The sequence below is a fragment of the Myotis daubentonii genome, chromosome 18 (genome assembly GCF_963259705.1).
Source record: "Myotis daubentonii chromosome 18, mMyoDau2.1, whole genome shotgun sequence".
In the NCBI taxonomy this organism is placed as follows: domain Eukaryota; kingdom Metazoa; phylum Chordata; class Mammalia; order Chiroptera; family Vespertilionidae; genus Myotis; species Myotis daubentonii.
Window position 1 is genome coordinate 17,214,942 of NC_081857.1, and position 27,981 is coordinate 17,242,922.

Sequence of the window (27,981 nt, forward strand, 5' to 3'; positions counted from 1 at the left end):
ATGTTCAACCAATAAAAGTGTAATAAGCTAATGATATGCTAAGGCCGATCAACTGCTCGCTATGACATGCACTGATCACCAGGGGCAGACAGTTGACCGGTCGACCAGTAACTATGATATGCACTGACCACCAGGGGGCAGACGCTCTGACCAGTAGATTAGCTTGCTACTGGGGTCCGGCTGATCAGGACTGAGTGAGACAGGCCGGACACACACTGGAGCCCTCCCGCAGTCCCTCCCCGGCTGGCCAATCTCCCGCGTCTCTCCCTGGCCCCGATCGTGCACCTGTGGGGTCCCTCAGCCTGGCCTGCACCTTCTCGCAATCTGGGACCCCTCGGGGGATGTTGAAGAGCCAGTTTGGGCCCGATCCCACAGGGGGAGCGCTGCTCAGCCAGAAGCCAGACTCATGGCTGGCAAGTGCAGTGGTGGTGGCGGGAGCCCCCGCCGCAGCGCTAAGAATGTCCAACTGCTGACTTAGGCCTGCTCCCCTTAGTCAGTCAGACATCCCCTGAGGGCTCCCAGACTGTGAGAGGGTGCAGGCCAGGCTGAGGGACCCTACTCGAGTGCACAAATTTCATGCACCAGGCCTCTAGTCTATAACAATAGAAATCAAATATTGGTTACCTTTGTGGAGTTTGACTGGAAGAGACATGAGCAACTCTTCAGGGTACTTAAAATGTTGTGTATTTTTACCTGGATGATGGTTTCATGTGTGGGATGTTATATTTCAATATTAAAAAGTCAAATAGAAAGATAAACTTTCAAAGAAAACTGAGAAGGAATCAACAGCAAGAAAGTGAAACAGAACCAGAGAAAACTGAGGAGACTTTCAAGAAGAGGTGAATGAGCAGCAGAGGTAGGGGTAGAGGTGGGATGGGGGAACTAAAGAGTATTGGATTCACCAAATGAGACCTTTCTGTAAAGTGGAAGAGCTGAGATCAGTTTTCAGTGATTCAAATTGTGAACAGAGAGGAAGAAGGAGCTGCAAAGAACCCTAACACTGAGCAGGGACGGAGAAAGGATGGTAGCCAGAGAGGATGTGGGGTTAAAGAATGGTGTTTCGTTTTAAGTAAAAATAAGACCGTGGATCCTTAATATCCATAACATTTATTTCTAGTCCCTATAAACCTAACTGGATCTCTAGTGTTAAATTCAGCAAAGAAATTTCTCCTCTTTTATTTAATTTTTATCAGAAGAAAAAAGGTATACTTCCAATGAAGTTTGGAAAATTACATCCTAAAATTTGAATCACTCAACTCTTTTACAAAAATAAACCATCCATAGATGCCGGGGTCCAACCCCAGCAGGTCCAGGGGTTCCCAAAGGCGTAGACGGAGTCGGCGAAGAAGGAAGGACACGGAGACAGTGTTCAGTTGATCAGCAGCCTAGCCAGGATCTCCAGCCAGGATCTCCAGCCAAGTTCTGGTCTGGATCTCCAGAGAGGTTCTGCTTTTATTGTCTTGTTACATCCGTATTTATACCAGTTGATTTTAATCCTGTCAATTTCTATTACAAAGGTTAGGGTGTTTCTTATCTCCATTCCAGGGATTATGTAGCTTAAGCATGATTGTTTGTAGTTAAAGTGATTAACTACCCGGGTAGCCTGGCACTTAGTTAAGGAGTTTCATCCCCTCCCTAACTTCAGGGAAAAATCCCTACCTGGGGAAACAACCTTTCTCGGAGAGGTGACCTTGGTTAAAACACACAGCGCTAAGGGGAGCAAACATATTAAGAACAGTATGCTATATACGCCAGGTCCCTTGAAACATATGCTGTGCAGATGTTTCTATCCTGCAGCGACTGTGTCAAGCAGCAAGGATGGACCGGCTTCTGGCACATAGAAAAGTTTGTTTAAATATTTCTAACTAAGGGAAAGGTTACAGAATCAATTACCCTGGAAATGGGTATCAAAATATAATCTGCAACTCAATGGTTCTTTTATCTTTCCCTAGGCGGTTTGGCTCAGTGGATAAAGCGTCAGCCTGCAGACTGAAGGGTCCTGGGTTCGATTCCCGTCAAGAGCATATGCCCAGGTTGCAGGCTCGATCCCCAATAGTAGGTGTGCAAGAGGCAGCCAATCACTGATTCTCTCTCATCATTGATGTTTCTATCTCTCTCCCCCTCTCCTTTCCTCTCTGAAATCAATTAAAAATATATTTTAAAAAATAGCTCTTTTATCTTCTCCCCACCAATTCATGTGACGGATATAACATATGCAGGTTGATCATTGCTAGGTGATAACTACATTTTTTTCTTGTTCCATGAAAGTTCAATACTGTTGCAGATGTCTTGGTATTTTTTCCCTCTGAGTAATTCTTTTTAGAGAAACTTGCAGTGATGAAAAGAACTGGGCTAGTTTTATCTTGATTTGTAGCCTATCTGTTCCACATTAAGTTCATTAAAAAAAAAAAAAAATCCAGGGTTTGTCATAGAGTTTTACTTTACAATCAACACCAGCAATATTCAGTCCCAGAAGTATATATAAACAGCAAATGACTTACTATAATGTGCTGATAAGGATCTATAAACGACATTCTGGTTTCAACTACAGGAAATCTCTTCACACTTCAAAGGCCTTCGCTGGCACTCTAGCTTCGTTACAACCTACAAAATAAACAATCATTGTTAAGCTTCCTCTTGGATGTAGTTCCAAGACTGGAATGATGATGGGTATGAACCTTAGGACGGAAAAGGCTACCCAAGGGGACCAGATAGACTGAGTCCCCTAATTGTTTATAAGAGTTGGTTTACACATAGAACTTCGGGAAAGGACAAACATTATTTTGATAGTACTGTTTAATTCCCATATTTATTTGTTCAAATTTATTCGGTGAGTAATTACTAAGAAACTCCAGGACTTTTTTGAATTTGCCAAGTGTTTTATGAGAAATTCATTGAAATTACGGAAAATGCAAATTATTTCTCGTACTGTTTATAACAAAAAAAGCCACATGCCGTTGTTTGCTTTCTCATCTGGGTCAGTATTATGCAAATTCATGATAAGAAAGGAATATTTTTTCACCATAGCTACTTGTTAAGAATTTAAAAAATATATTCATGCTGAATTTCAACTTTAGTGGTGACATTTTAAAAGAAAGATTTGTTCATTCTAAGGAACCAGTTTAATTTGGGAGCAGTTAAGTAAGAGATATTGTAATGAAAAAAAAAAAACTCTGATACTTTTTCTTCTACAATTATTACCCTCCCCCATTATCAGCATCCCCTACCAGAGTGGTACATTTGTCACAACTGATGAACCTACATGGGCAAATAATCATCCAAAGTGTACAGTTTACCTTAGGATTCACTCGGTGTTGTACATTCAATGAGTTTTGACAAATGTATAATGGCATGTATCCATTATTATAGTATCATAAAAGTATTTTCACTGCCCTAAAAATCCTCTGTGCTCTTCCTATTCATCCTTCCCTGCCCCCGCCCCCAATCTCTGGCAACCACCCACCTTTCTACTGTGTCCATAGTTTCATCTTTTCCAAAATGTCACACAATTGGAATTATACAGTGTATAGATAGCATTTTCAGATTACCTCCTTCCACTTAGTAATATGCATTTTAAGTTTTCTCCATGTCTTTTTATGTCTTGAAAACTCATTTATTTTTAACTTATTCCATTTCTACATGTACACAGTGTATTTATCCATTCACCTACTGAAGGACATCTTGGTTGCTACAAAATTTTGGTGATTGTGAATAAAGCTGCTAGAAACATTTGTGTGCAAGATTTTGCGTGGAGATAGTTTTCAACTACTTTGGTAAATATGAAGGAGCATGATTACTGAACTGTATGATAAGAGTATGTTTAGTTTTACAAAAAAAACTGCCAAACTGTCCTCCAAAGTGGCTGTACCATGTTGAATTCCCATCAGCAATGAATGAGAGTCCCTGTTGCTCCACATTCTCACCAGCATTGGATATTGTCAATGTTCTGGATTTTTGGCCATTTTAATAGGTGTATAGTAGTATCTCATTGCTATTTTAATTTCCACTCCCTGATGACATATGATGTGTTGCACCTTTTTACATGCTTATTTGCCACCTGTAATATCTTCTTTGTTGGGGTTTCAAAATCTTTGTCCACTGAAGCAGCATTATTTGGTGAAATAATGGGATCAGAAAGACCTTGATTCAAACTCTAATTTCACATTCTATAAGACCCAGGTTACTCTGCCATCAATGTGACTATCACTATCTTAAAAGTTGTAGTAAGGACTAATGAGTTCATTACTGTGCAAGGCACCTATCCAACCATAGATACTAAATGCATTTTAGCTTCCATTTTCTGATCAAGATTGCAGGGACTGACCACTAATAACTACACATTTACTTTGAAAGATGTACTGTCTGTCGTAATTCCTGTTGTGACTAGAATCTTAATTTCAGGTAGGCACTGGCAATGCAATAGTGCATAAGGCATAGCTTCTGCCTTCAAAAGCATAATAAGGTAATCTAGGCATGGCATTAAAGGCAGCCTAGAATGGTATTCCATGCTCACACATTGCTAAAAGTAATACCACTTTCAATGATTAATGTTTAGAGTTGGAAAGGAATCTTGGAACCTACTCCTCTGTGAAAATAGTTTCAATGATTTCCTATTCCTTTACTACAAAATCAGAAATCCTTAACATGGCCTACAACTGTGGCTTTCATATCTATTTACTGCAAACCAAAACAGAAAAAAACTTTTTACATCACAATATAATACACAAATATAATATATATATATTATATACAATATATATAATATATATTATATAATACACAAATATTATATATATGTGTGTCTGTGTGTGTATACATTTTTGGGATATATATATACATATATAGCTATATATAGATATATATACATAAACACACACACACACACACACATACACACACATATATATACGTATATAAATAAAATATGGACATTTTCTGATTTACTAAGAACAATGTACCCTGCTTTTGGATCTATTTCATTTGTGTACATCTAGTAGCAGCCCACTAAATTGATTTCATGACCCACTAGTAGAAGTTTGAAAATATTGGCCTAAAAGACTTCAAGATTGGATTTCTATCTACTTCCCCTGCCTTATCCCCAACTCTCCTCTTTTCTTTCAGTGTGGCAACTATACTGTTTTCTCTCGTTTATTCAAATGTGTCATACTCTCTTCCACTCAGGACTGTAACCTACTTCTTCCATCTATCCATTTACTCAACAAATATTTAAGACATAACTACTGTTCGGTCAAGCATTCCAGGGTCTGGAGAGGCAAACAGGAATGAATTAGATACATTTCCTTTTCCTTTGGAACTTACATTTCTAATGGGCAGTCAGAAAACAACTAATCCAAGACGTGTCTGAAACTATTACAAATAAAGATGTATGAAATGGTGGGAACAAGCAAAAAAGCAGAACTAGAGAGTAACCTGAGGCCTGAGATATGAAATGGAGCTGGCCACAGAGGGTGGAGAGGGAGTGGGTTTAGAATATAGTGTTCCCAGCAGGCCTTTTGAGGAATTGAGAGAAGAGGAGTGGCTGGTGAATGGTCAGCAAAAGCAAATGTAGCTTCTGATGACGTTGGAAATATAGGTGGGGCAGATCATGTAGGGCCTTGCAGGCAACTATTGTTCACCTAAATAAAGCTCATGCTTTAGGACTCAGCTTAAATGCCACTTGCACAGAGAAGCCTTCCATGACCTGTAGGGTAGGTGTGGTCTGCCTGTTACTGGCTCCATTTGCACTTTGCAGTTCTTCACGCCTTTCATTCCACTTACACATTGTCTGCCTTTCCTAAAGAACTAAAGATGCATAAAGTCAGGACCACATTTATCTTGTTTCTACAGTTTTCCCCAGTGTCTACTGAAGTGCCTAAATTATAGTAGCTTCAGGATAGGTATTTGTTGTACGGATGGATAGATAGATGGATAAATATTAGTCAATATAGGCTTATATATGAAGGGAATTCATATAATAGTACTGGCATTCTAATTTGGTGCCTGTCTTATTCACTCCCAACTATTCTTAATATCAAAGAATGTTAAATACCAATCTCTAATTAAAAACATAAAAAGCAGACCAAGTGAAATTCCAGAAGGGATGAGACCAGTAATCAAAATGTTTAGAGGAAATGTGTTGCTGGTGCCCGAAGTTTGCTGGCAGCGACTTTGTCTTCTCATTTCCAACAATTCCAGCATAACTACTGGATTCGCATCCTCACTGTAACCACTAATATAACTACTGTATCTTGCAGCAAGACCTGGACAGATGCTACCCCAATATTAAAGCCCAAAGCAGAAAATATCATTAGGACAGCTAACTGTCCAGGTCTACTAGGTTAGAAACTACATGATCGATATTAAGCAAACATGATCCAAGACACTGAATCTTAGATAAACTCTCTTTTTTTCTTTAAATGCATCCAGGGCTAGCACTTTTCCTACCTTGCTAAAACCTCAGTCAGCCTCAGAACTTTTCTGTTAACAATTATGTTGTATACACACACACACACACACACACACACACACACACACACTCACATAGCTATAGGTATAGGTATAAATACATAGATATATAGATATATAAAAATGAATTCAGATATTAAAATACTGGGCCTCTGTATTCATCCAAAATTAAGTTTGATTTAGAATTGAAGTTTTTTTTTCTTCCCCAAGCTAGAGCCTATAGTCCTATAGGGAAAGGGAGGTCATTGATTTCTCCATTCCTCTTCATCCACCTTCTAAGCTTGATAGCTCTGGTTTTAACCCTTCATGGTTAGAGAATATTGAAGGTAAAATAAAGTTATTACTTCACTGTACTATTTATAAGCTAGCTTTGTGACCTCTGAGCCTGGTGCATGTTAAGGCTGATTCTCTCATGGATGTTTCGAGTATTTTTCTGAGATCTCTTCCCCTGTATTATTTGCCATGTACCAATACATCTAGATTCTAGCTGGGGTTCTGTACTTTCCTTTATAGCCCCAAAGCATCCTGCAGTCCACTTCCACAGGTCTTAACAGTGGTTACAAAATAGTCATGGGGATGTAAACTACAGCATAGGGGATATAGTCAATAATACGGTAATAACTATGTATGGTGCCAGGTGAGCACTACACTTACCGGGGAGATCACTTCATATCCTATATAATAAAAGGCTAATATGCAAATACACAGTGGAACAACTGGAACAACCGAACAACCAGTCGCTATGATGTGCGCTGACCACCAGGGGGCATGTGTGGAACATGGCAGGTGTTGGTTGTGGCAGAATGGTGGAGCAGGTGAGCGAGAGCGCCAGATCAATGCAGGGTGTCGGTCACTGTCATGGGGGCGAGCCTCTGGTGGTTACTGAAAATTCTTTGCTCCTGCACACCGCAGTCCTGCCCAGCGCTAGCACCTGCTGCCGGCACCGGAGCCACTGCTTGCACCCACTGCCAGCACTGGCCTTGCTTGTACCTGCTGCTAGTGCCCGGCGCCGGTCCCAATCACTCGGCACCATCAGTGGGTGCAAGCGGTGGCTGCCAGCCCTGATCACCCCTGAGAGCTTCTCCACCTCCCCTTACTCCTGAGGAGCAATCAGGGCAGCAGCCGCTGCTAGCATCCGCTACAGACGCTGGCCCCAATTGCTCCATGCCGTCAGCGAATGTGAGCGGGCCGGTGCCATTAGTGCATGGGAGCCGCGGTGGTGGGAGCAGGGCTGCCAGCAGACAGGGGCCCGGGAGTCGCAGCAGGAGGGGCTGAGCAGGGGCGCGGAGGATGGGCCAAGACCTGCCCCTATGCTCACCCTAGCCTCGCAGCCCACAGTTCCTTTCAAGGTGCACGAATTCGTGCACTGGGTCCCTAGTATTACATAAATATCAAACCACTATGCTGTACACCTGAAACTAATATAAAATAATATTGACTATCAATTGTAATTGACAAATTAAAAAATAATACAGATATATTCATATATAGAGAATTTTCATTCCACAGTCATGTTTGAAAGAAGTAACAAAGCGGTCATCTTGGCTAAAGTTCACTTTCTTCAGGATAATCATTGGTCCTGATTGCCAGACAATGACGGCCTTTTCAATTCCCGTTACAAATAGGCACCCATTCATCCTTTTCCCTCCTAATCTGTTAATAGTAGCAGCAGATATTTTAGGTTTCTATGGAATTAAGACATTTCTGTCAAGCTAGCCACATTAAATAAAGAAAATGCTTTTTCCCCACAATTAGCTCAGTCCTGGAAACCTTATTACAACAAGGTTGCACAACCACTCTCATGAATGCGCATAAAACAGTAGTTTTGGGTTTTTTTGTTTTTTATAACTGAGCTGAATAACTATTCTTGGTGAGTGTACAGTCTTTTAAGTCTGAAGCAAGAATTTTATGGTTCCTTTTTTTTTTACTTTTTTTTTTGCTGCCCTGTAATTAGATACTTCCTGAACACTAATGAGCAGGAAGTTTGGATACGTTTTTCAACACACACTTGTCCATGCAATGCAACTATTGGCTCTCAATGAATGCTTAACAATGTGTGGTCTGTCCCAAACCCCTTTAGTCATGTTGTCAGGGCAAGATGGGGAAAAGTGAACCAGAGCCAGAAGCACCGATGGAGGGTTTCATCAACTCTCCTTCCCTGCAGAGGGTGATAGGACAACAGGAAGAGAAGGGGCTATTATTAGATTGTGGTATCTGGAGGAAAGGGTCCCTTTCTCATTCCCTCCCTTCCATTGTGTAACAGACCAGAGGAGGCAATGAGAGGTTCAGCCCTGACGCGGTGGCAGGCTCCTCTCCTGGAGCCAGACTGAGTGAAGTCCAAGCCTATCTCCTCCTTTCTGGGCCCATGTGATCCTGATCCTCAGCTTCCTTATCTGTAAAATGGGGAAACGACCCCCACACTTCAGAGAGACAGTGGGAGGATGAAATGAGAAAATGTATGTCCATCATCAAGCCTAGTACCTAGTAGGTCATAAATACATCAAAGTATCATCCTATATAATAAAAGGCTAATATGCTAATCAACCAAATGGTGGAACGACCGGTTGCTATGACACACACTGACCACCAGGGGGCAGACATTCAATGAAGGAGCTGCCCCCTGGTGGTCAGTGTGGTCCCACAGGGGGAGTGCCACTCAGCCAGAAGCCAGGCTTATGGCTGGTGAGTCCAGTGGTGGTGGCAAGGAGCCTCTCCCACCTCTGTGGTAGCACTAAGGATGTCCGACTGACAGCTTAAGGGAGCAGGCCTTAAGCCGTCAGTCAGGCATCCCCCATCCTCCGAGGACTCCTGAACTGTGAGAGGGCACAGGCCAGGCTGAGGGAACGCCCCCCCCCCCAGTGTATGAATTTTGTGCACTGGGCCTCTAGTTTATATATATAAAAGCCTAAGCAACCATCCAACCGTTCTCCCAGTAGCTATGACATGCAATGACCACCAGGGGGCAGATGTTCCAACCAATAGAGGAGGGAGCCCAATTCCTCACAGAATCTGCTGTGGGTTAGGTTGCTGCTGGGGCACTGTTGGCCCCAAATCTGCTTCACCCGCACCCCAGACCCAGAGAGAAGGGAGGAGGGAGGAGGGAGCTCAACTCCTCGCAGAATTGGCTGTGGGTTAGGTTGCTGTTTCCTCACAGAATTGACTGTGGGTTACATTGCTGCAGGGGGGAGGGCGGGAAGAGATTAACCAAAGATCTTATATGCATACTAGAGGCCTGGTGCACGGATTCATGCACTGGTGGGGTCCCTCAGCCTGGCCTGCGGGATCGGGCTGAAATCTGCTCTCCAACATCCCCTGAGGGGTCCCGGATTGCAAGAGGACACAGGCCAGGCCAAGGGACCCCACTGGTGCACGAATCTGTGCACCAGGCCTCTAGTTTGTTAATATTATTGTTGTTTATGAAACTGATGCTTTCCCCCAAACTGCCTCAACTTCCTGAGAATTATTTGACTCTTTGGAGATTTCTAACAAAATCAAGTAGGCAAATTTGTTGAGTATTCTTTTACAATGACTTTTTCATATTTGACAATGTCTTTTCATAGAGATTTAAAAAATTGCTGTTTCTGCTCCATTACAATTTTTTAAATAAAGAATATTAGGACTCTGACTTGTCTGCTTCCAAATTCAAAGCTTTCTCTATAGAGAGATATTTAGGGGGTGCACTATTGTATCCATCATCATCTTTTTTTATATCAATACTAGAGGCCCGGTGCACAAAAATTTGTGCACTCGGGGGGGAGGGGGAGGTCCCTCAACCCGGCCTGTGCCCTCTCGCAGTCTGGGACCCTTCGGGAGATAACGACCTGCTGGCTTAGGCCAGCTCCCGGGTGGCAGAGGGCAGGCCCAATCCCTAGGTGCAGCCCCTGGTCGGGCTCAGAGCAGGGCCGATTGGGGAATTGGGGCACCGCCCCCTGTCATGCACAGAGCAGGGTGGATCAGGGGGTGAGGGCGCCGCCCTCTATCACCCACAGAGCAGAGCCGATCAGGGGGTTGGGGAGCCGCCACTGTCACACTCAGGGCAGGGCTGATGGGGAGGTTATGGCTCTACCCCGTCACACACAGAGTAGTGCCAATCAGGGGATTGGGGCGCTGCCCCCTGTCACACACAGAGCAGGGCCAATCAGAGGGTTGGGGCACCGCACCCAGTCACACACAGAGCCTCAGGGTGATCAGGGGGTTGGGGAGCTCCCCTCTATCAGGCACAGAGCAGGGCTGATCAGGGGGTTGGGGCGCCTTCCCCTGTCACGAACAGAGCAGGGCGGATAGGGAGGTTGTGGCCCCACCCCCTGTCACACACAGAGCCACAGGGCGATCAGGGGGTTTGGGCACTGCCCCCTGTCACACTGATCCCGGTGCCGGGAGGCCTCTCGGCTCCGCTGATCCCGGTGCTGGGGGGCATATTACCCTTTTACTATATAGGATAGAGGCCTAGTGCACGGGTTGGGCCTGGCTGGTTTGCCTTGAAGGGTGTCCTGGATCAGGGTGGGGGTCCCCCCTGGGGTGCCTGGCCAGCCTGGGTGAGGGGATGATGGCTGCTTGCAGCTGGTCACACACCCTTCAGGGTGGGGGTCCCCACTGGGGTGCCTGGCCAGTCTGGGTGAGGGGCTGAGGGCTGTTTTCAGGCTGGCTAGTGACTGAAGCTCCCAACTGCTCCTTTTTTTCTTTTTTATTCTGGGCCAGCTTTAGCTTAGGCCTCCACTGCTGAAAGCAGGTATCTGGCCTTTGTTTACAATGTTGCGATCCTGCTGGTTGAAGCCCGGTAGACTAAAGCAGGTTTCTGGGGTTTTGTTTAGCTTCTATATTTGTTGCTTAGAGTTGCAGCTCAGAGGCCTGCAGTGGCAGGCGGGGAACGTTGGAGTCCTCCGTCGCTGAAGCAAGCAAGCCTCATGTTAGTTTCAAGCTGCCTGGCTGCCGGCCACCATCTTGGCTGGCAGTTAATTTGCATATCGCCCTGATTAGCCAATGGGAAGGGTAGCGGTCGTACACTAATTACCATGTTTCTCTTTTATTAGATAGGATATAGCTACTTATGGTATCACTAAAGTTGTAAACTCTTAAATTATTTTGCTGGTACTATTTTTAGAAACCTAGGCTAAGCAAAGAGTTTGATATCACTAACAGGCACAGAAAAATTAAGAAACAACAGGAACTAAGGTAAGTAAATGAGCTGCTTGATATGAAAAATGTCTCTTAAGTTACACTCTCAGTTTAGTACGGAAAGTCTGTTAAGAGAGCTCTCCTGTTCCCAAGGCAATCTAAAAGCGAAGGAACCCATTAATGAGGTCTGTTTCATAAGCCAGGCACCCAGCAGCATAGAACCTGTCTCCTGTGTCCCACAGATGCCTGGTCCTTGTGGATGATGTCCACGCTATTCTTGGTGAATGGACTTTTTCTGCTCCATAATTATTTCTTAGTCTCAAAGTTGTATTATTGAAAGTTCATTATTTAAACAGACAAATATATATGGATTATCTACCAGAGTTTGGGAGAGGGGAAACATTTAGCTGGTTTAAAATGGAAAAGGCCCGCCCTAACCGGTTTGGCTCAGTGGATAGATCAGTGGTTCTCAACCTGTGGGTCATGACCCCTTTGGGGGTTGAAAGACCCTTTCACAGGGGTCGCCTAAGACCATTGGAAAACACATATATAATTACATATTGTTTTTGTGATTAATCACTATACTTTAAGTATGTTCAATTTGTAACAATGAAAATACATCCTGTATATCAGATATTTACATTACGATTCATAACAGTAGCAAAATTACAGTTATGAAGTGGCAATGAAAATAATTTTATGGTTGGGGGTCACCACAACATGAGGAACTGTATTAAAGGGTCTCGGCATTAGGAAGGGTGAGAACCACTGGGATAGAGCATCAACCTGCGGACTCCAGGGTCCCAGGTTCGATTCCGGTCAAGGGCATGTACCTTGGTTGCGGGCACATCCCCAGTAGGGAGTGTGTAGGAGGCAGCTGATCGATGTTTCTCTCTCATCGATGTTTCTAACTCTCTATCCCTCTCCCTTCCTCTCTGTAAAAAAATCAATAAAATATATTTTTTTAAAAATGGAAAAGGCCCGATAGGAAAGGTAAGTAACTAAGCTGATATTTGAAGCCATGAATGGGCTTAGCTGTACAGAAAGGGAAATTGGGGAAGATTTCCTCCCCCTCTGGAAAGGCCAGAAGCAGGAAGTGGCAGCCACACCAGAGGTTCCATCCCACTGCACTCTCTTACTAGTGCTGCCCCCGTCCCCCCCTACACACACATTCTCTATAGCAGTGGTTCTCAACCTTCCTAACGCCGCGACCCTTTAATACAGTTCCTTATGTTGTGGTGACCCCCAACCATAAAATTATTTTCGTTGCTACTTCATAACTGTAATGTTGCTACTGTTATGAATCGTAATGTAAATATCTGATATGCTATATGTGTTTTCCGATGGTCGCGGCCCACAGGTTGAGAACCGCTGCTCTATAGGCTAGTCTCTGCCTGTCCGTCAGGGTTCCCTGTAATACACTCTCTCAGAAGTAAACCATCTTTTAACCTGTCTACTGGGTTAAGACCCCTGTATTTCTCCTTGATGTCTCCAACCACAATGTTATATATAGACTATATTACCATCATGTGGAGTGCATGTCTGCAACATGAAGGGAGTCTGTTTCTCTCTCCCTGTATTCCTATTGGGCCCTGATGTGATCATGCAACGACTATTGATTGAAGGATGAATGAACAAACTTGGGAATTTGTATGGTGTTTTGGAGAAAATGGCCAGACCATAGATGAGGTCTTGTTGTTGAGAAATCATCAAGGGGAGGTAGAGCCCATTTGTAGAACCTGGAATGACAAACTGGAAGATATCTTAGCAATTGCTAAATTATTTTAAAAGTTCGGCCCGGCCAGCGTGGCTCAGCGATTGAGTGTTGACCTATGAACCAGGAGGTCAGGGTTCGATTCCTAGTCAGGGCACATGCCTGGGTTGCAGGCTTGATCCCCAGTGTGGGGTGTGCAGCAGGCAACCAATCAATGATTCTCTCTCATCATTGATGTTTCTATCTCTCTCTCCCTCTCCCTTCCTCTCTGAAATCAATAAAAATATATTTCAAAGTAAATAAATAAAAGTTCATACTTATTCAACATTTCCAAGGTGCCAGGTACTGTACTAAGGGATTTATATACACCATCTCACTTCATCTTTGTAACAACAGAGGGATTACCATAGACATTTTAGAGATTAAAAACTTAACCTTTAGGAAGGTTAAGTGATTTGTCAATTGACAACTCAGACTGAGGCAGACAGTGCCCTTAGCCACACTCTAAAGAGAATGCTCTCTCCCAGGAAGACTAAGAAACTTTCCCAGGTCATCTGTGTCGACAGGTGCTGAGCCGGCCCTGGCATCCTGACACTCGGCCTCGTACCAAATTCTTTCTTTCTATATAGTTCTGCCACTCTACCCTCAAGGACAAGAGGGATTTAAAGACATTATACAATATGCAAGAATGTTAAGAGTCTTAGCAGAGAGCCAGCACAATGGAAAGGGTGCTTTGTATTAGTTTGCTGAGGCTGCCAAAATAAAATCCTACAGACTAGGATCAGTGATGGCGAACCTATGACACGCGTGTCAGAGGTGACACATGAACTCATTTTTTTTGGTTGATTTTTCTTTGTTAAATGGCATTTAAATATATAAAATAAATATCAAAAATATAAGTCTTTGTTTTACTATGGTTGCAAATATCAAAAAATTTCTATATGTGACATGGCACCAGAGTTAAGTTAGGGTTTTTCAAAATGTTGACACGCCGAGCTCAAAAGGTTCGCCATCACTGGACTAGGTAGTTTCAAGCAACAGAAACTTTCACGGCTCCAGGGGCTGGAAATCTAAGACCAAAGTGTCCGCAGATTTGGTTTCCTCTGAGGCCTCTTTCATTGGCCACCTTCTCCCTGTGTCCTCACATGGTCTTTCCCCTGTGCCCACATATCATGCTATCTGCTGTGTATCCAAATTTCCTCTTCTTAGGAGGGCACCAGACGGCTTGCTTTAGGGCTCATCCTAAGGTCCTAACTCTATCACCTCTTTTAAGGCTCTACCTCCAAATGCAGTCACTGGTGGTGGGGGTGGGGTGGGTTACGGCTTCAACTCATGAATGGGTCGGCGGGGACAGAGGATGGGGACACAATTCAGTCTGTAACACACTGATAATATAAACAGAGCATTTAAACAAAGAAGCATACAATTGTTAACGGAGAAAAATCCTGTTTGGGGAGGGAGGGACACAGCCAGCCAGAGAGGCCCAGGTGTGATAGCACACGCTCCTAAACTAGGACTGTGGAGTTGAGCCTAGTCCAGGTGAACCTATTTTACAGGCTAGGACACTGGCTGGCCTGGCTCACAGTTACATTATGAACAAAGCAAGAATGTCTCCTGGCCAGAAGCCAGTTTCCTAATTTTCTTTCCTCGATTTATTGTTATTCTCTCTGATTTGTTGTTATTTTCCATTGTTTCACCTCTTGGTGGCCACAAACAAGCAGCCATTTAGGCTATAGTGCAAGTCACGCAATTTTGGAACTAGAAGAAAATATTCATAATTGCCACCTAGACAGAACTTCAGTGTGCAAGTGTGTACCTGGGGCCTAAAGATGTGAACAAATATATCCAAGCCCACCCAGTTAGGGAAACCGCTTTCTTTTATTTATTTTTTTCAATTACACTTTACTTTCACGATTCTTCCGTGTTAGTTTCAGATGTACAGCATATTGGTTAGACAATCGTGTACTTTACAGAGTGTGGAATCTAAAGAACAAAATAAACAAAATAGAACAGACTGATGGTTGACAGAGGGGAGGCGTGGTTGAGGGGCTAAGTGCAAAAGGTGAAGGGATTAAGTATACATTGCTAGTTACGGAATAATCTCGGAGACGTAAATTACAGCATAGGGAGGGAGTATAGTCAATAACATCGTGTTAACTAGGTACGGGGCCAGGTGGGTACTGGGAATATCGGGAGTGGGGGGTGGGGGGGGGAGGGCTGAACACATCTCTTCACTCTCACCCAGGTACTCTTTGTAAGCTACCAGCAACCCACTCACTTCCCGAATAAAAGGAAACATAGCCAAAACGAAACAGAACATATCGGTAAATTTTAATTTGACCCAAATTTTAAGTTTCAAGTTATTGTTTGTTGAGAAGCTCAAGATATGAATTTGAGGGAACTGAATAACTGAATTTATCTCTACAATTCATCAAATAAGGCTTTAAAAGAATCATTTTCATCGTTTATACTTCTCTAGGTTTGAATCACAGATATCCGATGTTTACTTACAAACACTAAGTGGATGGTTTCCAAAATTCCTCTTCCCACTCAAAACATTATGGAGTAATATCCCATCGACAAGTGTAAACTATATTATGTTCATTTTCAGAAAATGAATAACATTTCACCTTCTACCTAAAAGAAACTGCTAATGGTGACGTACTGGGTGTTAACACTTTTTAAATATATCTAACAATGTGGCACAAAAGGCTAAGAAAAGGGGTGTATTTTGAGAAGCACATTATTTCTACAACTCTCCCTCTCTCTCTCTCTCTCTCTCTCTCTCTCTCTCTCTCTCTCTCTCTCTCTCTCTCTCTCTCTCCAGACCAGACAGTTCAAACTATTATCCCCTGGGGCGCGTTTGTGCTTTGTTGAGGCTTCCACTCCCTCCTGAATTGCTGCCTTTTTGCATGACGCACTGGAGATTGCCACAGCAGGAAAAGCCATATATTTTTTTTCTAAAGTAAACAGTCCTGGGAAAACCCCCAAGAAAATGGTCATACTGGCTTTAATGTTTCATGAGCGTGAGACTGCTCTTGTGGTTAAAGCAGGAATGTTGACTATGGTCTTGAAGCAGAAAAAATGGACAGGAAATATGGCAGGAATGGTAGAATATCAGCAAAGCCATATACCTGCACACCTCAGGTGTTAACTGTGAAGTTCAACTAGACCCGCATTCTGCAGTACTGGAGTGGGAAGCCTATAATAGGAGTCAAGTTCACCATTCCTTTGTCAGGGGATAAGAAGGTTTGAAGTATGCTTCCAGATACTGTGAATGCCAGTTCACTTTTGAAATGCACAGGAAACCCAGTCTTTTGCAGGATTAAGAGCTCCTGCAAAATAGAAAGTATTTCCTTCTCCCCTCCCTCCTTCCCTCCTCCCTTCCTCCCTCCCTTCCTTCCTTCCTTCCTTCCTTCCTTCCTTCCTTCCTCCTTCCCTTCCCCTTCCTCTCTTTCTCTCCCTCCTTCCTTCCCTCCCTCCCTCCCTCCCCCCTTCTCCCTCTCTCCTTTCTTTCTTTCTTTCTTTCTTTCTTTCTTTCTTTCTTTCTTTCTTTCTTTCTCTGTTTCTTTTTCTTTCTTTTTCTTTCTTTCTTTCTTTCTTTCTTTCTTTCTTTCTTTCTTTCTTTCTTTCTTTCTTTCTTTCTTTCTTTCTTCTTTCTTTTTTTCCTTCCTTCTTTTTCTTCCAACCTCCCACTCTAAAAGAACTCAGCCATTCTAGCTTATCTGGGTTTGCTCCTAGCATTTTAACACAACTGGAGAAAAGCCACATAACCTGGCATTTTTAGGTTGACATTCTCTAAACTCAGAGGCTCTCAACACTACCCAGCATCATTCCAACCTTTTCTAGCGAACTTGCATTCCCACTCTAGAAAATGACTTTCTTCTTCCCCTAAAGCAGCGGTTCTCAACCTGTGGGTCGCGACCCCTTTGGCTGTCGAACGGCCCTTCTGCATATCAGATATTTACATTACAATTCATAACATTAGCAAAATTACAGTTATGAAGTAGCAACGAAAATAATTTTATGGTTGGGGGACACAACATGAGGAACTGTTTTAAAGGGCCAGAAGGTTGAGAACCACTGCCAAGTCTCTCACTCCAACCCCCTCCAACCCACTTTTAGCTGATGACCTCATCTCCCTTCTCTGAGAAAACAGAAGGCACCAGAGGGAAGTTTCTCATCTTCCCACCACCAGATCTGCAAACTCCTCTACATGTACACAATGTAGGCAGTTCCTCCTCCTGATACAGACCTGGCCCCACACGTGTCACTCTGGCTGAAAAATCCCTCTCTCCTCCTCAAGTACTTCACTCTGATATCCATGACTTTTTTTTTTCCCCTGAATCATCAAACTTTAGTTTTTACTGCATAATCTGATCAGCAAACCTGTTAGTCTCCCTCTACTCCATATTCCTTTGCCCTCCATGTCTCCATTTTTATGCTGTTTCACTGACAGATATCTGGGAAGGGCCATTTGCTCAAACTGTATCCAATATCCTCCAGCCCTCACTTCCCATCCACTTACCATCTCACTTCCACTTCCTTCTCGTCCTATTCTGTCCACTGAAGCTGTTCTTAATCCAGATCGCGAATGGCCTCCAAGTTTTCAAATGTAGCCATCACTTTTCTACCCTCTGCTTCTCTGGAACCACTTTCCATCCTTTCCTTCCAATCCCTAGTTTTCCATCTGATTTCCTGGTCATTTCTTTGCAGGTTTATTTGCAAATGCTGTCCTCTGCCTGGAGCCTCCACCTTGAGCCACACCTGTTCTCACTCCCTTCACCTCTCGCGCATGGCTTCTCATCCCTCACATCTTGGCTTAACTTTTACCTCTCAGCAAAACCTTCCCATTCTTCACCTTCCCAGTTATTTTCTACTATTGAAGTCCATTTGCTTCCTTTATTATCTGTTTATTGTTTGCTTAATTACTGTCTCTCTCCTCCAAGAGGGAATTAATCACTGTACTTGCTTTATTCACCCAGGTATGCCCTAAATGCAACACAATGCCTAGCATGTGCTTAGTGTTCATTAAAACTTACTGAATTGGTGAAGGAATAAATGCACAAAGCCCAGTGATCAATAATTCCTGGTTGATATTAGCATCTACATTTTTTCACCCAAAAGGTAAAATAATTCTTAAGTGAAAAAGAGAACAGGCTATCTAAATTTCTTCTTTTCTTAAGTATTAAAAAGATACATTTCTCTTACTATTATCGTAGCTACACTATACATATAAGTAAAATAGTATTTAGAAATTATTTCCCCCCTGAATATTATAATTTTTTGAGAGTTGTTTTCATTGTGACAATAGTTCATAAGGTATTAGTCAACCAAGTTAATTTGTCAATCTAAAATATAATTTAAATACTAAGAATTTCAATGTATTCTAAATGAGTCTCAAAAAATTAAGTGCCCAGTAGCTGACTAGAAGTAAACATCTTACTATTTTATAATTAAGTCTTTCATTAACCAAGAAATCTCTTTAATTTAGAATGTTTGCTATGAGAAATCTTCCTAAAATACATGCTAGTAACATCTTCTCCTAAGAATCAAGGCTATAACAATACTTTAAATAATTATCTGCACATAAATTACCATTGTGTATTAAAAGTAGTGACTTAGAAGACTGTGCCATGAACTATGGAAATGCCTTAGGTGTTATGTCTTTGAGATATAAATTCATGACCTCAATCAATTTTAAATTCCTGTGCCTGTTCTTCATGACAGTTGAATAGGAAGAAAGTTGATACCTGTTTGAGGTTTGTGGTAGATATCACAAGGGACTGATGGCTATTATGAAATCTTAATCATAGATGCTGGCAGAATGTCCTCATAACTGCATATATCTTTAGGCACTTTCCCCCAACTTGCTTTTCTATAAATTCTTACACAATTGCTCTACATTATTTTTCTCAATACTTTCATAATATCATATGAAACACTGCATGTAAAAAACCAACAAAATAGATTACCCTTTTTTTTTAATAAATTGAAAAATGAGAGCCTGAAGAAAAGCTGAAGACACCATTTATCTGCCCTCAGACTATCCCAGGAGGACAATGTCTCTTCTACAATTACAGACACAAGAATTCAGCAAGAATACCTCCTTCCACAAGGGGCCCAACATCCCAGCTCATTGCCTACAGACTGAACTCAACTTGCTAATCTTGTTAAAGCTGTGGATATTCAATTATGGGGCAAAGAGGAAGTTTGTCAGTTTACTGACTGAAACTCAGAAGCCATTTGCTGACCTAATGTTTCTAGTGGCTCAGTTGCATCTAGCACTCAAACTTGATCTTCTATGTATTATTTATTATGAAGTTTACATATGTATAATAAACAATTTTACAACTAATGTAAGTTTTAATCCTGAAAAGGAATGTCTAGTTTACCAGAAGCTACTGAATTGTTCAGAAAGGTAAAATAATTTTTTTCTATAACTGATTAATCCAAGATCAGACCGATCACTTTTATACAAATGCTTTATGCCAACTTCCAGGGTTAATAAAAAGAGCCAAAAAGAGTCATAGGCTCTTCAGGTTATACTTAGAATATTCTAAGAGAATGCTCTAATCCAAACTGGAAATAAAGCCTCTAGTAAAATTAGCACTTCATATATAACTCATAATATGTCTATTTTGTATTTTTAGATAAAATGTTACATACTTTATCTTTTTTTACAATATATTTTTTATTGATTTCAAAGAGGAAGGGAGAGGGGAAGAAAGCAATATCAATGATGAGAGAGAATCATCAATTGGTTGCCTCCTGCACACCCCCTATAGGGGATCAAGCCCACAACCTGGGCATATGTGCCCTGATGGAGAATCGAACCATGACCTCCTGGTTCAAACCATGACCTCCTGATTCATAGGTGACCTCCTGGTTCATAGATTGATGCTCAACCACTGAGCCACACCGGCCAGGCTACTTTATCTTCTTAAAGTGGCGTATAGCTATATAAAGTGCTAAATAGTTCTCAAATACAAAATTGTAGATCATACACTACTTTCTCAATCATTCTTAAATGTCTGTGCAACTTCCTCTATTAGGTCAATCAGTAATCCAGTTAAAAGAGAAGAATAAGTGAGTTAATATGGAAACCTGTACCATCTGGATGTTCCTTCCCCAACAATTTTTCTGATATTAACACAAATAGGAAGAGGTTGGTGGCCTTAAAAATAACACGCATCAAAACTGAAAATACAAAGCAATTAATCAGGTAATTAACTGAAGCATACACAATGCATCAAAATGGAAATCATGATTAGACATTAAGTAAGCCATTTGATGTTTCCATATTTCTCTTTTCAGATCTGTAAAATGTGACTACCTGCTCTACTAACTTACTGAGTTATTTTGGGAATGAAGTTCTCAAGCAATCTCTTCATAAGCCATAAATGCTGTGCAAATGAAAAATATTGGCCCTGTGATATTTTTTTTCAAAATACATAATCAGAGAACATATTGTAAATTAGGTAATAACAAAATGAAAAACTAAGCATGTATAAGCTGAGTATTATAAATATACGAGTTTTCTATACTACTGAATACTGAAATTACACATATTACAAACAAATTACATATTTGTATCCTAATTCAAAACATACTGTTATCTAAAATACCCAAATTTCCCTGCAGACTCCAAAACAATCAAATGAGGAGAAAGTTTAAGGAAAGGGGATAAGCTGATTTATTTACAACTGCTTGTGCTAAGGTTGTTAAACTGATAAGGATCACTTACAGGTATTTGTTGAGTTTCTCTAGTCATTTGAATTCATTAAATAAGTGATTGGACTAGTAGTATGGCCTATAAATCTACTTCTGGTGAACAGTCAATTATTTAAGTTATTTCATATGTGTATAAAGGAGAGATAAACTGTATTTTCAAAGAATGTTGTAAGGGTGGACTAAGAATCAGAGAGAATCAAAAACCAGAATCACTTAGCAAGAGCAGCAAATATTTGGTACATCTCTTTTTCTCAGGCAGGTGTTGGTACCAAAATACCAGAACTTACAAAATATCTGCTCTACTTACTATCTCCTTTGAAAAAAACACAAGAACCAACTTTTTGGTTCACCCAACTGTCACTGCCCAAATTATCAGAGTAGAAGAGGAAGAGTTGACTAAAATTAAATTCATTTTAAGTTGGTTCGTAACAAACATGGATACTATTTTTTTAATGAAACCTTTACAAGGAATCATCATGTAACCCTTGGTCCTTATCTACATTAAGCAAATCTGGATGTTCCCAGAGGTGTGGGACATTCTACAAGTATTTTCGAAACCCTCTTCAATTTCCCTAATTTTGTAGAATATGACAGTCTATGAGAATACATATGACTTGCTTTCATTTTTCAATGCATCTCACTCATTTTTAAAGAAAGGGCTTTAGGAAACGAGAAGGTCAATCCTCCAAAACTGAGAAAAGCAATGTTTCCAGAATTTCTATTTCTAGTTCAAAATTTAGCTTTAATTTTGACCTCTAACACTCTTCAAAATGGGGGACTCCAAAGGGCCTTTGATTATGTGAGCTATGTCTATTGATATTTATCGAATTAGAAATTAAAACTGAAGAAAATATTTAAAACCCCCATTGAAAGAGGCAATTCATAAACATAGACATCTAAGTGGCTCTGATATCAATGTAACTAGCTAATCCTATCTAATAAAAGAGAAACATGGTAATTGGCATACGACCGCTACCCTTCCCATTGGCTAATCAGGGCAATATGCAAATTAACTGTCAGCCAAGATGGTGGCCGGCAGCCAGGCAGCTTGAAGCGAACATGAGGCTTGCTTGCTTCAGTGACGGAGGACTCCAACGTTCCCCGCTGGCCGCTGCAGGCCTCTGAGCTGCAAGCAACTATGTAACAAACATAGAAGCTAAACAAAACCCCAGAAACCTGCCGGGCTTCAGGCAGCAGGATCACAACATTGTAAGCTAAGGCCAGAAACCTACTTTCAGCAGCGAAGGCCTAAGAGCTGGAGCCAAGCCTCAAAGCTAAAGCTGGCCCAGAATAAAAAAAGAAAAAGAAAAAAAGGAGCGGTTGGGAGTTTCAGTCACCCCCAGCCTGAAAACAGCCCTCAGCTCCTCACCCAGACTGGCCAGGCACCCCAGTGAGGGCCCCCCACCCTGAAGGGTGTGTGACCAGCTGCAAACAGCCATCATGCCCTCACCCAGGCTGGCCAGGCACCCCAGTGGGGACCCCCACCCTGATCCAGGACACCCTTCAGGGCAAACCAGCCAGCACCCACCCATAAACCAGGCCTCTACCCTAAAAAAAAGGGTAATATGCCTCCCAGCACCAGGATCAGCAGAGCCGCGAGGCCTCCCGGCACCGGGATCAGCGTGACAGGGGGCAGCGCCCAAACCCCCTGATCGCCCTGTGGCTCTGTGTGTGACAGGGTGCGGCGCCCCCCCTCTCCCCCCCCCATGGGCCCTGCCCTGTATGTGAGAGTGGCGGCGCCCCAACCCCCTGATTGGCCCTGCTCTGTGGGTGACAGGGGGCTGCGCCCCAACCCCCTGATTGGCCCTGCTCTGTGCATGACAGGGTACAGAGCCCCAACCCCCCTGATGGGCCCTGCTCTGTGAGTGACAGGGGGAAATGCCCCAACCCCCTGATTGGCCCTGCTGTGTGAGTGACAGGGGGTGGCACCACAACCTCCCCATCGACCCTGCCTTGAGTGTGACAGAGGATGGTGCCCCAACCCCCCAATCGGCCCTACCCTGAGCGTGACTGAAGGTGGAATCACTACCTCCCGATCGCCCTTCTCTGTGTATGACAGGGGGCGGCACCCCAACTCCCCAATCGGCCCTGCTCTGAACCCGACCAGGGGCTGCACCTAGGGATTGGGCCTGCCCTCTGCCACCGGGAGGAGGCCAAAGCCAGCAGGGCGTTATCTCCGGAGGGGTCCCAGACTTCGAGAGGGCACAGGCCGGTCTGAGGGACCCCCTCCCCCCCGAGTGCACAAATTTTTGTGCACCGGGCCTCTAGTTATTAATAATAAAAAAGGAGCAAAGAGAAGGCCAGACATTATAGGCATATTCCCTGCAAAACATTGGGGGAAAGGGGCTGGAGTCTGGACAAAGGGAAGATAGACATGTGCCCGGTAAAGTAGGGATGATTAGGGAAGGTTACTATCAGTCACCCTTGGGAACAGAGGTCATTGGCCAGAATGGGCATGTCCACTGTAAATTCGAGGAAATTTGGGATATATAATCCCCTGAACAAAGAAGTTCACTTTCCTCTTGGCACACTTGGCTCATGGCTCATTCTTGGCTTCCTGGCATTCTACCATGTGGCCCACGGCTATGAGGACCCCCACACCCAATGGACTGATGTACTGCAACTAGCCTGATGATATACTGGACCTGGCTCCAACATGGAGAACTCGTGACACTGGCTTTGATTTTAGCTTTATTGAAAGCCAGCTACACTTCTTCTACTGGACTAAGGGAAATGGGACTTTGGAAATGCAAAGGGATTTAACTCCATGTGAATAAAAGTTATTGATTCTCCTGTGTAAGTCTCAGAAAATTATTTTTCTTGGGATAGCATAAGAAGTCCACCCCCAGCAGCACCCGGTGGGGAAGAAGACCCCCCACTTTATCAGATATCAGCTACTTTGAAAATTGTTCAACCTTATTTCTGGAAGAAATACAAATTGAAACAAAATGCCATTTTAGTATAACAATTATCTAACATTTTAATTTGCTGTTTGTTGTGTTTGAGTGATAACACAATGTTGGTTTGGGGAAATTCTACCCTCTTATACTACTTATAAATGGATACAATCTGTCTTAAGAACAAAATGCCAAAAATAATAACTAGCATTCCATAACATATTGCTAAATATTTTTAGGAATCCTCCAAATAACCAAGTATTATTATTTCTATTCTACAGTTGAGAAAAGAACGTTTTGCTAAAACAATTATTGGCTTATCTCACAACCTGTAAGATAGCAGAACTTTTGATAGAACCTGGAACATACATACGCTTGTAAGAATCTATACAAAGGAAATAAGCAAAGAGGTATACAAACATTTATATAAGAGGTCCCAGATGAAACATTATTTATAATAGTAGAAATCTGTAACCTACCTAAATATCTAACAACTTACAATTGGCCAGTACATTTCCACAGACTAAAATTACATCATAGTGAGACCCATGCTCTTGCTCATGTGTAGCCTAGCATCGCTCACACAGTGTGTAACATATAGTAGGAACTCAATGATATTTGTTTAAGATATAAATAAATACAAAATAATGCATGAATACAAAAAAACTCATGTTTTAAGAGAAAATTCCATGATTGAAGAGGAAGTATGTTATAAAACAGTATGAATGGTGTGTTAAATTAATTAAATGAGGAGGCAATTAGTCTGAGGCGGCTTCATTGTCATGGCGGCCTACATAAGCAAATCAAAATCTTAAACCTGTAAATGCCTCAAAGTTACAACTTTGAAACCTAAGGACAACCAATCACAAACAGCCAACTAAGCTTTAAGCTATAGCCAGTCAATAATTTCCTTACTTTGCTTCTACTTTTTCTATAAAAGTCTCTGCCCCTAGATCCTGCAGGTGACCCTTTCCTAACTACTTTCCATTTTTCACTGCCTCATTTCAACTGATTTTTGCTCCAAAAACTCTTAAAATGTTTAATATGCCTCGGTTTACCTTTTAGCAAGTATGATCACAATTTTATAATATCTACATGTGCGTGCATGTATAGGAAAATGCCTAGAAGTATAAACGGATGTGCATACAGGAATTCCTGTCTCTCTGCTGATGCATGCTAGTTACTCAATAAATATTTGTTGATTGAATAAATGAAAGAATGACATTTTGAAAATGGTTATCCCTTTAGGGGGTAATAGGTAATTTTTCACTGTACTTCTTTGCAATTTACTATACTGAATGAATTTTAAGCAGTGAACATGAATTATCTTTGGAATAAATGAAAATATCATAAAACATAATCATGCTGGGAAATATGGTTAGGAATTTTAGAATAAAAGAGCAAACCTAGACAACCCACAATCCAATTAAAAATGACTTACGCCTTGTTTTCCTACTATGTTTTACTTACTGCATTCAGCAACAAAAGGTATCAGATGTTACAGAAAAATAACAATATTTTTCTAATATTGCCCAATTAGTCATTAGTGGGGCTAAGTCTAGAATCTAGGTCACTTGGTTTCCAGGCAAGTCGTTTTTCCATTACACCAAACTGCTTAGAGTTCCAGCACCCTGACGAATAAGTGAACAATGTGAGCACTGCAATCAATAGTCATTATTAGGCAGTTCTTTACTTATAAATAAAATGATTTGGTAATTATTTGATATTATCAGAAAATTCCAAAGTTCTAAGAAGTACAACACTTTCACGCGACATTAATTGTTTGGGGTGGGGGGGCGGGGGGAGTATGAACGTCCTAAAGCTGTTTCCAAATTGGTGCATGTTGGAGGACAGTATGCGAGCTTTATTCCGGGGAAGGGTCTACAGCTTTCATAATACTTGTAAAAGGGTCTGTGACTTAAAAAAAGAGTTGAGAATAACTAAAGCTATAAAGTCTGCAAGCAAGAGGAGGAAGAAAAATTGATGGTCAATGAAAGGCCTATGAGAGGAAAAGGAACCACAGCTAATTCTGTCTTCCTCTTTTTTATTCTTGGAACTTATTTTTAATATGCAAATAATTTGGTTTCATGACTCTGCTTTCTAAGCAGTGACAACCAAGAATGATACCGATGGGTTAAAATAGGCCAAATTATCTCTATGTTGTGAACTTCTTCAGGTACTAAGAAATCTATTCAATCGTTTTCCTTTTCCTAATTAAACATACGTGCAAAATACTTCAAAAGTGATCACTTATGTTTAACTAAGAAAAGGAAAATGATTGAATATATTTCTTAGTCCCATAAAATGTGCTTCCCCTACGGGAAGTCTGTAAAGCTGCTGTGAACAAATGCAGATAAAACACTTCTCTAGGCATTTCACAATTATTGCTTAATTTAAAATGTAACTCTTTCTCTGCTCAATGAAAGAAGCAAATAACTGTGGTTGTCTTTTTTTTTTTATCCCAGCATCAAACTTGATTGGCAAGGTGTAGGGACCTTTAGAATATAATTTTAAAACTCTTAACAGGGTTAGTTTCACCGCTATCCCCTGCAAATATCTTAGGCTACATTTTCACATTTATGCAATAAACAGAAACAAACCCAAACACAAATTGTCCTTGAAAGAGTTAAACACGCAAATATCATAACTTAGACATCCATCCGAATGGTGTGCCCTCTCTATCTGCCTCAGTTGAATAAATGCTTACATCATCAACCAATAGGAAGAGCATTTCTTGTTCTAGTTTTTGAAGTGAAAAATCATTATTTTTAAGACTGAAATTATTATAAGCTGAAGGAGACCTAGCTATGTTAAGCCACTATTATTTCAAATTCAATGCCATTTTTACTGCTTCGAAAACAAAATTACTAAAATAATATTCACACTTGAAACTTAACGTTATCGTTATTCGGACAAATCTTTTCCAGTGTCTAGCCTGGAGTTCTGTTCTCCTGGCATGTCCACCAAGTTAGAGAAAGGGCGAATCGAATCAGAATACCGGCTGTTTTACAATTAATTTTTCAGTATTGTCTTTTTTTTCTACATAACACTGCAACACATTAAATACCCAGGAATGCATAAGTAACCAAAATGACTACTTCTTCATCAAAACATAAATGAGTCCCCAAATTCTGTAACTAAAGAGCATCAGGGCTGTCAAAATGCACGCTGCTCAAGTTATTGGGGATCTGTGACCATGGGGTGGCATCACGTGGAGCCCTAATAAGCGCCACCTCGCTGCCTTTCGAATGTTGGGTTGGCTCTTTCGCTGCTGTAAGTGAAGGAACACTTTATCTTTTGACTCCACGGTGCATTTAGACCCCGGAAATCAAACTGGCATTTGTCAGAAGATAATTAAGATTCCCTGATCTGTCTCATTTCAAAAGGCAGAGGAGGGGCGGACTTTTTAAAACGCAGTGAAGACTAGATTTCCCCGTGTCCTTTCCTCCTTCCAAGTTAAGATACAAACTAGAAGCTAAGGAGGGTGGGAGCGGGGAGCAGAGCAGGGCGGAGGTAGAGTAAATATATTGCTTACAGTTCCCAGAGTTACAAGAGCTTCTTCGGGATCCTTTATGCCTCTAGCTTTCTGTCAGGATCCTTTTTCAGCCGGGGCCACAGTGAAGTTTAAGTCTAATCCTTGGTGGGAGGGGCTAAGACGTGGGCTGGTTTCCTTTAGCCTTCGCAGATGTTTTAAGGTGGAATGAAAGAGGAAGCGAGGGAAAGCACTGTTCCTGCAGATGCTGGCATCCTACTGTAAATGATGACTTACCAGAACAAGGAGTTTGAAGTCAGAACACATACTTAAACAATGTGTGCGTTAACCGGTCCCAAATTACATGGATGCTGGCTGGCTGGCGCGCGCGCGCTTGCGTGTGTGTGTGTGTGTGTGTGTGTGTGTGTGTGTGTGTGTGTGTAAGTACTCCTTGTCCTTAAGTAGTTACTGCTTCCTCTTTTTTTCCAAACAAGCAAGAACTAGATTGAAAAGATGAATAACCTAGAGCATTTTCGAATTCTTAAAAAGGCAAAGTTGAATACCCAGAATAGAAAATGAGTTCA

The 27,981-nt window shown here is 41.8% G+C and overlaps 1 protein-coding gene across 1 annotated transcript in view; it reads right to left on the minus strand.

The window, feature by feature from the left end:
- PLA2G4A (phospholipase A2 group IVA) overlaps positions 1-27,608 on the minus strand; it is a 132,010-nt gene extending 104,402 nt beyond the window's left edge. Inside the window, exons 1-2 of the mRNA XM_059673257.1 lie at positions 27,461-27,608; positions 2,502-2,604 (exon numbers count right to left, since the gene is read on the minus strand). Coding sequence (XP_059529240.1) covers positions 2,502-2,534 — 33 coding nt within the window. The 5' untranslated portion in view covers positions 2,535-2,604; positions 27,461-27,608. The remainder of the gene's footprint in view (positions 1-2,501; positions 2,605-27,460) is intronic.
- Between the last annotated feature and the right edge of the window lie 373 nt (positions 27,609-27,981).